At 42.2% G+C, this 16,612-nt stretch overlaps 2 protein-coding genes across 2 annotated transcripts in view; both read left to right on the plus strand.

The window, feature by feature from the left end:
• Positions 1-16,612, plus strand: part of LOC133104095 (zinc finger protein 75D-like) — a 60,560-nt gene that overhangs the window by 40,995 nt on the left and 2,953 nt on the right. The gene's annotated exons all lie outside the window — the stretch shown is intronic.
• On the plus strand, positions 1,839-2,834 carry LOC133103396 (olfactory receptor 2C1). The gene is given in 1 exon segment (XM_061208789.1): positions 1,839-2,834. A coding segment is annotated over 1 exon segment (996 nt).

Raw genomic sequence — 16,612 nt, forward strand, 5'->3', positions numbered from 1 at the left:
CCTCTTCTTCTTTTTTAATTTATTTATTTAATTTATTTATTTTTGGCTGCATTGGGTCTTTGTTGCTGTGCGGGCTTTCACTAGTTGCGGCGAGCGGGGGCTACTCTTCCGTTGTGGCGTGGGCTTCTCATTGCGGTGGCTTCTCTTGTTGCGGAGCATGGGCTCTAGGCGCGCAGGCTTCACTAGTTGTGGCTCGCGGGCTCTAGAGCGCAGGCTCAGTAGTTGTGGCGCACGGCCTTAGTTGCTCCAAGGCATGTGGGATCTTCCCAGACCAGGGCTCAAACCCATGTCCCCAGCATTGGCATGCGGATTCTTAACCACTGTGCCACCAGGGAAGCCCTAAGCAGTCACCTCTTCTTAAGGTATTAGATAGAGGTATGAAGGAGGGTTGAAAAGTGCTCTGAAATCTTTATCATCCCTGACTCAAAAGAAGGACTACCTTGTTGACCTAAAGAAACAGACAATTAGAAGAGATTTCCTGCCTGACATCTGGGTGGGATCTAGCATTAGGATCTCCAGTATTTTTGCTACTTATTGATGAAAAGGACAGTTCTCAGGGTCTTCAGCCAAGAGGTGTAGCCAAGTGGTCCCTGTCTGGAGCACCAGAACCAGATAAGCACACGTGCACGCTTCCCTTGAGTAGAAACTCCCATCAAGCCTGCTCTTTGGGCGTGGCAGCCAGGGTTCCTGTGGGACATGTCATGGTCCAGAGGAAGAGCAGAGCCTTTACTCCCAGTCTTCAGCGTCCAGATGAGGACAGCTGACCCAAGACTGTTTTTGTTTTCTTCTCAGATCCTTTTATTTATTAGCCAAAGAAGGGGGACGGGCTTTGGTTTGTGATCTTCAATAAAGCCTAGGTCTTGCCCAATGAAGGGAGATGGTAATTGGCCCATTATTAACAAGAGGTAATTTTTGTTTATGAGATGTTAAGAATTACTCCATGGTTTAGAGGTGGGCATAGTGGTCATATACCTCAAACTTTCGGGGATCCCCTCTGAAATCTTCTATTTTCCTTTTCTAATTATGGGCATCCTGTAACTGATTTAACTCCTTTTGGGGTAGACCCTGTTTCTATCTTTAGCCTGTTCCACCTACACGTACTTGGGCTTACATGAAATTTTGTTCTGTTCTACATTTACCTCTTTTTAACTCACGTATTTGTATCTTCTGTATTTGGTGAATATGTCTATATTCATGCTTCCCATTCTTTTCATGATTGTATAGACTCATCACCTTCTCCCTCAAACTTCATCTTTCTAGACCAGGAGTTTTCACTTGGGAGGGGAGGGATATAGAAGAGAAGGGAAGAAATTTATCAGAAACATTTGGGGAATTCTTCCAAATACAGCAGGTCTGCTCACCCCTCCCCTGAGTATACCAAAACCTTGGCTGGGGAAATTAGTATTTTTTGAGAATTTCCACATTTAGTTCCCATGGTCAACTCCCTCTACCCTTTTGAACTGAAGGAGTTCACACTCTTTCATCATGGACAAAGATGATGGATGGACAGGGTGCAAAGATGAATTTCTTAGGTCATCACTGTGTTGAACTGAAGACCCTGATCTTTTTGTTCTTCATGAGGCATTTCCTTCATTTTGTGATAGCTCATGTTTGATATTCAGATGGAATAAAGTTTCCATTCATTGTGGGACTGACAGTGTTTGGGGATTGCAATGAAACCTTGCAATCATAAAATTTAAATTGGTACTTAACTACGAAGGCCGGCGACATCAGACCTGCACTGATGCAGATCCAACTAATCCAGTAGCTTCTTCTTCACTTGCTTTACTCCTGGTTGTCCCTGGACAGATTCCTCAAGTGACTGAAGGCAACCAGAGATGGAAAGGGCCAACAGCAGCTCCTTGGAGAGCTTTATTCTGATGGGTGTATCTGACCATCCCCAGCTGGAGATAATCTTTTTTGTAGTCATCCTCTTCTCCTACTTGCTGACCCTGGTTGGGAACTCAACCATGATCCTGCTTTCCAGCCTGGATGCCCGGCTCCACATACACATGTACTTCTTCCTCAGCAACCTCTCCTCCCTGGATCTTGCTTTTACTACTAGCTCAGTCCCCCAAATGCTGATCATCTTGTGGAGATCAGACAAGACCATCAGCTATGGTGGCTGTGTGACCCAACTCAATGTTTTCCTCTGGCTAGGGGCTACTGAGTGCATCCTGCTGGTGGTGATGGCATTTGACTGCTATGTCACAGTGTGCTGACCCCTGCACTACACCACCATCATGAACCCCCGGCTCTGCTGGCTGCTGGCTGCCATTGCCTGGTTGGGTGGCTTGGGCAACTCTGTGGTCCAGTCAACATTCACTCTGCAGCTCCCTTTGTGTGGGCACCAGAGGGTGGACAGCTTCCTGTGTGAGGTGCCTGCCATGATCAAACTAGCCTGTGGAGACACAAGTCTCAATGAGGCTGTGCTCAATGGTGTCTGCACCTTCTTCACCACTGTCCCATTAAGCATCATCCTGATCTCCTACTGCTACATAGCTCAGGCAATGCTGAAGATCCACTCGGCCGAGGGACAGAGAAAGACCTTTAACAAATGCCTCTCTCATCTGGTGGTGGTGCTCCTTTTTTACGGCTCAGCTATCTATGGGTATCTGCTTCCAGCTAAGACCAGCAACCAGGACAAATTCATTTCCCTCTTCTACTCTGTGGTCACACCCATGGTCAACCCTCTCATTTACACTCTGAGGAACAAGGAGGTGAAGAGGGCGCTGAGGAGGCTGCTGGGGAAGTCAGCTGAAGGAAGGGAAAACTCTATCATTTACCACCTCTTCATCTCTACAGGCTTTTTCTCATTCTCTCTGGCCAGGTGAACATGAGGAGTACTGACCACAGTACAAGCACGTTCTTGACAGCACTAAGCTGTTGGTACATGGTTAATGTTATTTCTAATATTCTACACTTCTTTACCAAATATCCTACTGTGGACCACAGATAACAGGGCAGATGTGTCATCAATGGCTCAGAGGTTGTTGACTTAGTACAGACTTAGCTCACTGTCACTGCTGTCCACATTTTATTACGTGTAATAAATATGACATATGTATTATTATATTTCTAGAGAATTCTGTACTTTTCTAAAGAAAGCACCTCCACTTGGCAGTATCTTATATAATTCCATAAAATCAAGCCAGGTTTTATTAGCCCAGTTGAAAACCCAAGAATTCATCTTTGCACCCTATCCATCCATCATCGTTGTCCATCTCTCTTTGTCTTTTCTTAATATTTCAGTCTATCTACCTACACTTCCCAGCCATATGCCCTTCTTTCATCTTGTTTAACCTCTCCTTTATGTCTACATTCCATTTTCCCTTTTGTCTTATCCAATGTTGAATGAGAAATGGTAGGAACGAGATTGGTTCAAGATGGCAGAGTAGAAGGATGTGCTCTCACTCCCTCTTGCGAGAGCACCGGAATCACAGCTAACTGCTGAACAATCATCAACAGGAAGACACTGGAACTCACCAAAAAAGATACCCCACATCCAAAGACAAAGGAGAAGCCACAATGAGACAGTAGGAGGGGCACAATCACAATAAAATCAAATCCCATAACTGCTGGCTGGGTGACTCACAAACTGGAGAACACTTATACCACAGAAGTCCACCCACTGTAGTGAAGGTTCTGAGCCCCACGTCAGGCTTCCAACCTGGGGGTCCTGCAACAGGAGAAGGAATTCCCAGAGGAACAGACTTTGAAGGCTAGCGGGATTTGACTGTAGGACTTTGACAGGACTGGGGGAAACAGAGACTCCACTCTTGGAGGGCACACACAAAGTAGTGTGTGCATTGGGTCCCAGGGGAAGGAGCAGTGACTCCCATAGGAGACTGAACTAGACCTACTAGCTAGTGTTGGAGGGTCTCCTGCAGAGGCGGGGGGTGGCTGTGTCTCACCATGAGGACAAGGACACTGGCAGCAGAAGTTCTGGGAAGTACTCCTTGGCATGAGGCCTCCCAGAGTCTGACATTAGCCCCACCAAAGAGCCCAGGTAGGCTCCAGGGTTGGGTCACCTCAGGCCAAACAACCAACAGGGAGGGAACCCAGCCCCACCCATCAGCAGACAAGTGGATTACAGTTTTACTGAGCTCTGCCACCAGAGCAACAGCCAGTTCTACCCACCACCAGTCGCGGGGAGACCAAGAGGGTCCTCTTACAAAGTCACCTTGAGAAGTTGTTGGTCAAGTTCTGGTTGCCCTCTGAGGGAGGGAAAGGAAGCTCCCACGTTCTCAATTAAGCTTGCCTCTTGTGGAGAGAAGGCCTCCACAAGAGGGAGAATTCTTCTTTGAGAATTCTTTCTCAAATATGGTTTAGGGCAGAGACTGTCAAGAATTGTTTATCTCTTATAAATGAAACTATTTATGCATGAAATTTCATAATGTCTGAGATTGGCTTTAAATATTCCAAAACAACCAACCCACTCTCCCCAAGCAAAATAAAAAACAAAAAACTGGAGTCCCTCCCATCAGGAAACTTACGCAAGCCTCTCAGATAGCCTCATCCACTAGAGGGCAGACAGCAGAAGCAAGAAGAACTACAATCCTGCAGCCTGTGGAACAAAAACCACATTCAGAAAGATAGACAAGATGAAAAGGCAGAGGGCTATGTACCAGATGAAGGAACAAGATAAAACCCCAGAAAAACAACTAAATGAAGTGGAGATAGGCAACCTTCCAGAAAAAGAATTCAGAATAATGATAGTGAAGATAATCCAGGACCTCGGAAAAAGAATGGAGGCAAAGATCGAGAAGATGCAAGAAATGTTTAACAAAGACCTAGAAGAATTAAAGAACAAACAAACAGAGATGAACAATACAATAACTGAAATGAAAACTACACTAGAAGGAATCAATAGCAGAATAACTGAGGCAGAAGAACGGATAAGTGACCTGGAAGACAGAATGGTGGAATTCACTGCTGTGGAACAGAATAAAGAAAAAAGAATGAAAAGAAATGAAGACAGCCTAAGAGACCTCTGGGACAACATTAAACGCAGCAACATTCGCAATTATAGGGGTCCCAGAAGGAGAAGAGCGAGAGAAAGAACCTGAGAAAATATTTGAAGAGATTATAGTCGAAAACTTCCCTAACGTGGGAAAGGAAATAGCCACCCAAGTCCAGGAAGCGCAGAGAGTCCCATAAAGGATAAATCCAAGGAGAAACACACTGAGACACATAGTAATCAAATTGGCAAAAATTAAAGACAAAGAAAAATTATTGAAAGCAGCAAGGGAAAAACGACAAATAACATACGGTTAACATAAGGTTAACAGCTGATTTCTGAGCAGAAACTCTACAAGCCAGAAGGCAATGGCATGATATACTTAAAGTGATGAAAGGGAAGAACCTACAACCAAGATTCCTCTACCTGGCAAGGATCTCATTCAGATTCGATGGAGAAATCAAAAGCTTTACAGACAAGCAAAAGCTAAGAGAATTCAGCACCACCAAACCAGCTCTACAACAAATGCTAAAGGAACTTCTCTAAGTGGGAAACACAAGAGAAGAAAAGGACCTACAAAAACAAACCCAAAACAATTAAGATAGTGGTAATAGGAAAATACATATTGATAATTACCTTAAATGTGAATGGATTAAATGCTCCAACCAAAAGACACAGGCTTGCTGAATGGATAGAAAAACAAAACCCATATATATGCTGTCTACAAGAGACCCACTTCAGACCTAGGTACACATACAGACTGAAAGTGAGGGGATGGAACAAGATATTCCATGCAAATGGAAATCAAAAGAAAGCTGGAGTAGCAATACTCATATCAGATAAAATAGACTTTAAAATAAAGAATGTTACAAGAGACAAGGAAGGACACTACATAATGATCAAGGGATCAATCCAAGAAGAAGATATAACAATTATAAATATATATGCACCCAACATAGGAGCACCTCAATACATAAGGCAACTGCTAACAGCTATAAAAGAGGAGCTCAACAGTAACACAGTAATAGTGGGGGACTTTAACACCTCACTTACACCAATGGACAGATCATCCAAACAGAAAATTAATAAGGAAACACAAGCTTTACATGACACGATAGACCAGATAGATTTCATTGATATTTATAGGACAATCCATCCAAAAACAGCAGATTACACTTTCTTTTCAAATGCACACAGAACATTCTCCAGGATAGATCACATCTTGGGTCACAAATCAGGCCTCAGTAAATTTAAGAAAATTGGAATCATGTTAAGCATCTTTTCTGACCACAACGCTATGAGATTAGAAATCAATTACAGGGGAAAAAAGTAAAAAACACAAACACATGGAGGCTGAACAATACATTACTAAATAACCAAGAGATCACTGAAGAAATCAAAGAGGAAATCAAAAAATACCTAGAGACAAATGACAACGAAAACACGATGATCCAAAACCTATGGGATGCAGCAAAAGCAATTCTAAGAGGGAAGTTTATAGCAATACAATCCTACCTCAAGAAACAACAAACATCTCAAATAAACAATCTAACCTTATACCTAAAGGAACTAGAGAAAGAAGAACAAACAAAACCCAAAGTTAGTAGCAGGAAAGAAATCATAAAGATCAGCACAGAAATAAATGAAATAGAAACAAAGAAAACAATAGGAAAGATCAATAAAAGTGAAAGCTGGTTCTTCGAGAAGATAAACAAAATTGATAAACCATTAGCCAGACTCATCAAGAAAAAGAGGGAGAGGACTCAAATCATTAAAATTAGAAATGAAAAAGGAGAAGTTACAACAGACACCGCAGAAATACAAAGCATCCTAAGAGACTACTACAAGCAACTCTATGCCAATAAAATGGACAACCTGGAAGAAATGGACAAATTCTTAGAAAGGTATAACCTTCCAAGACTGAACCAGGAAGAAATAGAAAATATGAACAGACCAATCACAAGTAATGAAATTGAAACTGTGATTTAAAATCTTCCAACAAACAAAAGTCCAGGACCAGACGGCTTCACAGGTGAATTCTATCAAACATTTAGAGAAGAGCTAACACCCATCCTTCTCAAACTCTTCCAAAAAATTGCAGAGGAAGGAACACACCCAAACTCATTCTATGAGGCCACCATCACCCTGATACCAAAACCAGACAAAGATACTACAAAAAAAGAAAATTACAGACCAATATCACTGATGAATATAGATGCAAAAATCCTCAATAAAATACTAGCAAACAGAATGCAACAACAAATTAAAAGGATCATACACCATGATCAAGTGAGATTTATCCCAGAGATGCAAGGATTCTTCAATATACACAAATCAATCAATGTGATACACCATATTAACAAATTGAAGAAGAAAAACCATATGATCATCTCAATAGATGCAGAAAGAGCTTTTGACAAAATTCAACACCCATTTATGATAAAAACTCTCCAGAAAGTGGGCATAGAGGGAACCTACCTCAACATAATAAAGGGCATATACGACAAACCCACAGCAAACATCATTCTCAATGGTTAAAAACTGAAAGCATTTACTCTAAGATCAGGAACAAGACAAGGATGTCCACTCTCACCACTATTATTCAGCATAGTGTTGGAAGTCCTAGCCAAGGCAATCAGAGAAGAAAAAGAAATAAAAGGAATACAAATTGGAAAAGAAAAAGTAAAACTGTCACTGTTTGCAGATGGCATGATACTATACATAGAGAATCCTAAAAATGCCACCAGAAAGCTACTAGAGCTAATCAATGAATATGGTAAAGTTGCAGGATACAAAATTAATGCACAGAAATCTCTTGCATTCCTATACACTAATGATGAAACATCTGAAAGAGAAATTAAGGAAACACTCCCATTTACCATTGCAACAAAAAGAATAAAATACCTAGGAATAAACCTACCTAGAGAGACAAAAGACCTGTATGCAGAAAACTATAAGACACTGATGAAAAAAATTAAAGATGATACAAACAGATGGAGAGATATACCATGTTCTTGGATTGGAAGAATCAATATTGTGAAAATGACTATACTACCCAAAGCAATCTACAGATTCAACACAATCCCTATCAAATTACCAATGGCATTTTTTACAGAACTAGAACAAAAAATCTTAAAATTTGTATGGAGACACGAAAGACTCCGAATAGCCAAAGCAGTCTTGAGGGAAAAAAACGGAGCTGGAGGAATCAGACTCCCTGACTTCAGACTATACTACAAAGCTACAGTAATCAAGACAATATGGTACTGGCACAAAAACAGAAATATAGATCAGTGGAACAGGATAGAAAGCCCAGAGATAAACCCACGCACCTATGGTCAACTAATCTATGACAAAGGAGGCAAGGATATACAATGGAGAAAAGACAGTCTCTTCATTAAGTGGTGCTGGGAGAACTGGACAGCTACATGTAAAAGAATGAAATTAGAACAGTCCCTAACACCATACACAAAAATACACTCAAAATGGATTAGAGACCTAAATGTAAGACCAGACACTATAAAACTCTTAGAGGAAAACATAGGCAGAGCACTCTTTGACATAAATCACGGCAAGATCTTTTTTGATCCACCTCCTAGAGTGATGGAAATAAAAACAAAAGTAAACAAATGGGACCTAATGAAACTTAAAAGTTTTTGCACAGCAAAGGAAGCTACAAACAAGACAAAAAGACAACCCTCAGAATGGGAGAAAATATTTGCAAATGAATCAACGGACAAAGGATTAATCTCCAAAATATGTAAACAGCTCATGCAGCTCAACATTAAAAAAGCAAACAACTCAATCCAAAAATGGGCAGAAGACCTAAATAGACATTTCTCCAAAGAAGACATACAGATGGCCAAGAAGCACATGAAAAGCTGTTCAACATCACTAATTATTAGAGAAATGCAAATCAAAACTACAATGAGGTATCACCTCACACCAGTTAGAATGGGCATCATCAGAAAATCTGCAAACAACAAATGCTGGAGAGGGTGTGCAGAAAAGGGAACCCTCTTGCACTGTTGGTGGGAATGTAAATTGACACAGCCACTATGGAGAACAGTATGGAGGTTCCTTAAAAAACTAAATATAGAATTACATATGACCCAGCAATCCCACTACTGGGTATATACCCAGAGAAAACCATAATTCAAAAAGACACACGCACCCAATGTTCATTGCAGCACTATTTACAATAGCCAGGACATGGAAGCAACCTAAATGCCCATCGACAGATGAATGGATAAAGAAGATGTGGTACATATATACAGTGGAATATTACTCAGCCATAAAAAGAAAGAAATCAGGTCATTTGTAGAGACGTGGATAGATCTTGAGACTGTCATACAGAGTGAAGTAAGTCAGAAAGAGAAAAACAAATATCGTATATTAACGCACATATGTGGAACCTAGAAAAATAGTACAGATGAACTGGTTTGCAGGGCAGAAATTGAGACACAGATGCAGAGAACAAGCGTATGGACACCAAGGGGGGAAAGTGGCGGTAGGGGGGAGGTCGTGGTGGTGTGATGAATTGGGAGATTGGGATTGACATGTATACACTAATATGTACAAAATGGATAACTAATAAGAACCTGCTGTATAAAAAAATAAATAAAATAAAATTCAAAAAAAAAAAAGAAATGGTAAGAAGACCATTTTTCTTTTCTTTTCTTTTTGGCCGTGCCCTCCGGCTTGTGGGATCTTAGTTTCTCAACCAGGGATCGAACCAGTGCCCCCTGCAATGGAAGCCTGGAGTCCTAACCACTGAACTGCTGGGGAATTCCCAAGACCATTTTTCTTTCAATTAAATAGTTTTATTTAAATTATTTTCTCACTGGGACTTCCCTGGCGGTCCAGTGGTTGAGACTCCACGCTTCCACTGCAGGGGGTGCGGGTTTGATCCCTGGTCAGGGAACTAAGATCCCGCATGCCACGCGGCCAAAAAATAAATAAATTAATTAATTAAATAAATCATTTCCTCACCAAAGTCCCAGCCATCAGATTTGCTACCAGTATTTGGATATGCTAGTATGGTCAGTGGATTATGGAATACTCTGAGATTCCTTAAGCAAGTTTAAGAGCCCAGGAAAGATCATCCATTTGTAAAGCATCTCCTCTGCCTCATGATCTAGTCTTTCACCCCTAAAGTTTCTAAAATTCAGCAATCAGTCCAGCACACCATGACTTACCAAAGAACTCAGGTATTGGAATTAGAATGCCAGTACATGATTCTTCACCTCACTAGAATTGCCAAGGGAATCCACACCTGCCACTGCAGTTCGTATGTTCTTTCCCCAGGGAGAGAAGCTGGGTTGATATGAGAAATTACCTGGCAACTACATTACCAGAGAAAAGATGATCAATGATTTTAGGGCTACTTTCTAAAGAGTCTTGTGTCCTTCACAGCACCTAAACACATGCCTCATACATAGTAGATGCTCAATAAATACTTAGTGAGTTGAATTAATTAACAAGCCTCATGAGTCTCCCTTTTTCACACTAGGAACTAAAAATGTCGAATGAACCATTTTCATATTTGCCACTTTGGGGTCATCCTGTCACTTGGACAATGCTGAACAAACAATGATGTTTCCCCTCTTTCCACATTTGCATAATGCCTCTCCAAAGACATCTAGTTATATTGTCCCAGCCTGAATTTGTTTTTCTAGTTGTAGATCAGAGCCATGACCTATTGTCTCAGTTCCTTACACAGTAATACTGAAGTATGTCTCAGGAGTAGCCACCTAGCAGCATAAACTTGGTGAGTTCATCAAAGTCCAGAGTCTTGCAGGCTCAAAAGTTTTATTGATCAGCACACTCAGATTAGATGAAGTTCTCAGGAGGTAGAATCACAATGACCAAGCTCCTAAGTTGATATACAAACCAGAATGCCAGTTGATTACTTTATGAGAACTGTACTTTCCAAGGAGATATCCCCTAGCTAATTCATTTAAATTGCAAAATTACTTGTGGGAAAATAGGAAGAAAATACACAGGGGTTCTTCAAACACTTCAGAGTTTTGCAGAGTCTCCCTACGGAAAGTACAGGATGTTTTGAATCTAACTTGCAGTTAGGGGCATAGTAAGACACAGAGAATTAGAGGGAGGAGAAAAAGCTTGGGACATGGATGCATCATGGGGATCACATACACCATCATCAAAGTGTACACACATTCGTCTTCCATTCTCAGTGGTGTGCGTGAAACAAAGTCAAAAATTGGGAGAAAAGCCATTAAATGTGAGGGAAGCTCCTTGTTATTAAGGACTTTGATGTTCCATTTCTAGGGTTTCAGAAGAAAAAATATGTTTTGTGTCTTATTCAGTTGGAAATTCAAAAAAATGAAAAACAAAAGATATACCAAGAACTATAGAAGGTTCACCAACCTTAGTAAAACATAAATGTAGAGCATTTGAATATGCTAGTGTGGTCAGTGGATTTAAGTGAATTTAAGAGCCCATCTCTTAGAGCCTTTCACAGAGTCTGTCCAAATCCCACCTTGCCCTGTATCCTAGCAAAGTGAGTGCAGTGACTAAATTTTGAACCTGTCAATGAAGGGAGTCAGTCCTTTTTCTGTCTTCACAGCCTTCAGGTTCAATTACATGGCTGTGGTTAGGAGATGTTGGCATAAAGGGGATGGTGAGAAATAAGAATTGGAAAGTGCCTTTGGCTTGGTGAGCTTATGCTCTAGTATGTGAGTGCTAAATTACAGGCTAATTTGGACGCTCCATTAACGATTGGGTGGAAAAGTCCAGTTTATTTGACTATATAGATGAGTTGAGCACATCAACTTTACTGAGTACTTATCCTGGGCTCTGTAACAATCTAAACCCTTTATAGGATCAACTCCTTTAATCCTCACAACAACCTATACCATTCCCATTTTAAGATGAGGACATTGGAGCACAAGAGGAAATGTGCTCCCAGCACACAGTGGTAGGTCTGGGAATCAAACCCAAGTACTCTTGACTCTAAAGCTTGTGCCTTTTCCAAATTTTTTTTCTTTTTGTAATAATCACAAACTTACAGAAAAGTTGGAAGCATGATATAGAGGACTTTCTCTCCCTGGATCATTTGAGAGTAAGTTGACAGCATGATACTCTGTCTTCCCCAAATATTTTACTGTGTATCTCTAACAAACAAGGACATTCTCCTACAGGACCACCATGTAGCCATCAAAATTACTAAATGAACATCAATACATTGTATTATTTAATCCTGAGACCCTATTCAGCTTTTGCCAATTGTCCCAATAATGTATTTCATAGCAAAAGGATTCTGTTCAAAGTTACACGTTGCATGTAGTTGTCATGTCTCCTTAGTCTCTGTCAGTCTGAAATTGTTCCTCTGTCTTTTCTTGACTTTCGTGACGCTGACACTTCAAAAGATCGTCCAGTTATTTAGTAGAACATAGCTCAATTTCAGTTTTTTCCCTCATAGATTCAGGTCATCTTTGTCAGGAATTCCACACATGTGATGTTACATTCTTCTCATCGTATGCTATCAGGTGGTGCTATGGACTGAATTTGTACCCCAACTGAAAATTCATATATTGAAACCCTAAACCCCAATGTAATTAATTGTATTTGGACATAGAGCCTTTAGGAGGTAATTAGGGTTAAGCGGTATCATAAGGGTGCGCCCCTCATCTGATGGGATTGGTGACCTTACAAAGAGAAGAAGGAGAGGGAGATCTTTCTCTCTCCACACACAGTCAAAGGAAAGGCCAACTGTGGACAAAGCAGCCTTCTGCAAGCCAGGAACGAGCCCTCACCAGACACTGAATCCTGCCAGAACCTTAATCTTGGGTTTCCAGGCTCCATAATTGTGAGAAAATTAATTCCTATTGTTTAAGTCACTCAGTCTATGGTATTTAGTTATGGCAGCCGAAGCAGACTAAGACAGGTGGTGTAAATTTCGATGTCTTCAGACTAAGACAGGTGGTGTAAATTTCAATGTCTCCCATTACTAGTGATGTTACTTGGATCACTAAATGAAGGTGGTGTCTGCTAGGCTTTTCCATTATTTCCTACTTTGTAATTAATAGGCATTTTACAGGGAAATACTTTGAAACTACTTAAATATCCTGATACTAATGAAACTCAATTTAATCTTTTATTTATTTACATCTTACAGAATCAATGTTTCCTATTCTATTCTATGGTTTATAACTTTTTTTTTTAAAATGCAACAACTCTTAAATTTATTTATTTATGGCTGCGTTGGGTCTTCGTTTCTGTGCAAGGGCTTTCTCTAGTTGTGGCAAGTGGGGGCCACTCTTCATCGCGGTGCGCGGGCCTCTCACTATCGCGGCCTCTCTTGTTGCGGAGCACAGGCTCCAGACGCGCAGGCTCAGTAATTGTGGCTCACGGGCCCAGCTACTCTGCGGCATGTGGGATCCTCCCAGACCAGGGCACGAACCCATGTCCCCTGCATTGGCAGGCAGACTCTCAACCACTGCACCACCAGGGAAGCCCTATAACTTTTTACTATCATTATATTGTTGTCCCTTGTTTAATCACTGGGAGTCCATTCCAACTGGCTTTTGTGTTTTTTGACTTGTCCCCATATTCCTTGAGCATTTCCTTGCTTTCTGCCACATCAAGATGTCCCAGGCTTATGTTTTATTAACCCTCTCTAGCACTCTGTTTCATCATATGAAATGTGAATATAGTAGATGGCAGGAACAATGTAAGGATCAAAGTAGATAGTGCATGTGCGAGTGCTTCGAGAAAACAGCTCAGTGTTGTACTTAATAAAAGATGGAATACTTACCCTAAGGAGGTTTATCAGTCTATATCACATCCCAGCTCCATTTATATCCTGATGGAGTACTACTCTCACTGTGCAACCAGATTGTTTATAAATGATGGATGGATGAAGTGGGGCCAGAATAAAGGCAGAGAGAATCCTCCACCGTTCTTTCCCACACACTCTTATCCCAACCCATGAGCTCCCTCTTCAGAATATATCCAGAATATCCCAATCCAGAATCACACACACACACACACGAAAATTAGTAAAGTATTTGAATGTCCATCAAAAGGGAAATGATTGAAGATTGAACACATAATGGTAAATGCCAAACACAGGAGTTAAAAAAAAAAAAAAAAGATGAGGTTGATATATTGAAACAGAAAAACTTGGAAGATATACTAAGTAGACAAAATTACAGATTAAGGTCCAGCAAGACATACACACTAATGACAGTTATTTCCTCTGGAGAGGGAGTGTAACTTGGGAGTTAAGGGATGAGAGGCTTCATTTTTAAATGAGAATGTTCTGCGGTACTTGTGGAATATGAAAAAATTAAAACAGAGGGAAGAAAAGCACTGGGTTAGAAGCGAGTTCTAGTCCTACTTCTGTGATTAGACAGTCACTTAAACTCTGTCGCAGTTTTCTCGTCGGGAGGACGATAATAGTATTGGCTTCATAGGATTGGTGTGAGGATAAGTTACTGTGTACGTGTGTAAAACTGTGCCAAACATATAGTAAGCGTTACGTATTTTTGATACTGTCATTGTCACATCTGTAAGTAGGGTACGAGTCCGGATAGGCCTGGTACAAAGACCCTTCTAAGTAAGAGAAGCGGAAGCGCCTGTCAAGCAGAACAGCAGCAGTAACCAATAGGAGGGATTAACAAACGTCCAGCTCCAGGGCCCCAGGTTTTCGAACAGCGTTATTGGTCCAGGTTATGACGCAAACGAGGAGCCCGTCTCCTCATTGGGGAAGACCGCTGTCGATTAGCGGGGGGGGCGGAACCAGCTGGGGAGGGCTGTGCGTATCCTGCGGCGCTGTTTTCCGGCTTAGCCCTTGCGCATTCGTCAGGCTTTCTGGAAGTCCCGGCCTGCCCCGCGGCAGCTTCAGGCCGCGCGCTCTGGGAAATTTGACCAGGTGGGTGAGTCGCGCGTTTGAGGCTGGCTTTTCGCGGCGGGGAGGGCTGGAGCTCCGCGGCTCCGCCCTCTCCCCTGAGGCTCTCATGATGTCCTGGGTCGTGTGACGGTAAGACCCTCAGTGGCCGTGAGCCGGTGCCTCCTCCCTCTGTTTGGAGAGGCCTGGGAACATGGTAGGCTGGTGTACGGGACCTGTCGCCCTTTGGGGTTCCTGTCCGCTCTCTTTCCCCGTGAAGTGTGCTTTGAAAGGCTCAGAGCCTTTTACCCTTGTGCTTTACGCGAATAAAACACTGGTTCACCGAGGCCCTATCGCTTCCTTGTGCGCCCTTGTGTTGGGCGGTGAGGACACGAACACAGCTCAGACATGCTCCTTGCCCTTAGAGAGCTCCCAAACTGTGGAGTAGATAAACCCGCAGAAACAAGTTCTGGTGTTAGGTGGAGTAAGAGAAGGCGCCCTGAGAAAGAGTTACAGACAGGGCCGAGGAGTTCAGAGCGTCAAGAAAGCGTCAAGAAGGTGGTGATGGTGCTGTTACCAATCCTCTTCCAGTGGGTTTTTTGTCTTCTTTGATGGACTCCACTCATTGAGAACATAAAATTTACCGTATTTCTAATTTCTAGGCTTAGGTGCCCTTCCTCCCTAGCTTGGGAGGAATGGAGATTGGCAGCCCCTGGTGTTCACTTTCTCTGGAAAGAATGAAATCAGGTCTTGGGAAAAGGTTAGAGGGCAAAGACACTATGGAAAGCAGAGAGCCTGTTCCATGATGTGGGACCAGTTCACCTGTGCTGGATTGTAGACCATGTGTAGGAGAGTGCGCAGTGAGACTGGAGGAGTAGGTTAGATCTAGAATGCCAGGGAGAGCCTTTGCAGGTTAGGAGATCTTGGCTTATTTCAGTGGTATTAGGAGGTCTTGAAGGCTTTTGAGCAGAGCAGTTTACACAATTGAATTAGATTTGTAGAAAGTCAAGAAATCCAGATCTGCTCTGTAGGAAGACCAGGTAGACAGATGGAAGACTCTTGTACCAGCCTGGCCTAATGATGTGTCCCTGACCAGGGGTTCTCAACCAGGGAAGATTTTGACCCCCCCAAAGATATTTGGCAAAATCTGGAGTAGTCTTGTCATGACTGACGGGTGCTCCTGACATCTAGTGGGTGGAGACAAGGGGTGCAGCTAAACATCCTACAATGCATAGGACACCCCCCCCCCCCGCCAACCCCCCGCCCCGACCCACACAGACAACAAAGACCTGTCTGGCCCCAAATGTCAATACTGTAGTGCTGAAGTTCAAGGGAATTCCCTGGAGGTCCAGCAGTTAGGACTCCACACTTCCACTGCAGGGGGCACGGGTTCGATTTCTGGTCAGGGAACTAAGATCTGCATGCCGCGCAGCACGGCCAAAAAACAAAAACCTGAGCTTTAAAACAACAACAAAAAAATAGTGCTGAAGTTCAGAAATGCAACCCTAGAGCGATAGAAGTGGAAACGAAGGGGAGACAGATCTCAGAGATGTCTCAGCCAGAGACCAGTCTTCGCCTCCTTTCATATTCTTTACAATGCTTAAGTACTTTAAGCAGTCAGTCAGGTCTAAAGACCCAGACTTCCTTGTCTTTTTTCACCCTTTCATTCCTTTGCAAAATATTTATTTTGCATGAGACACTATTCAAGGTGCTGTGATTCAGCAGTGAACAAAACAAATTACCTGCTCTCCAAGAACCTTACATTCTTGTAGGGATGACAGACATGAAACCAATAA

This window comes from Eubalaena glacialis, chromosome 13 (genome assembly GCF_028564815.1).
Source record: "Eubalaena glacialis isolate mEubGla1 chromosome 13, mEubGla1.1.hap2.+ XY, whole genome shotgun sequence".
Lineage (NCBI taxonomy): Eukaryota > Metazoa > Chordata > Mammalia > Artiodactyla > Balaenidae > Eubalaena > Eubalaena glacialis.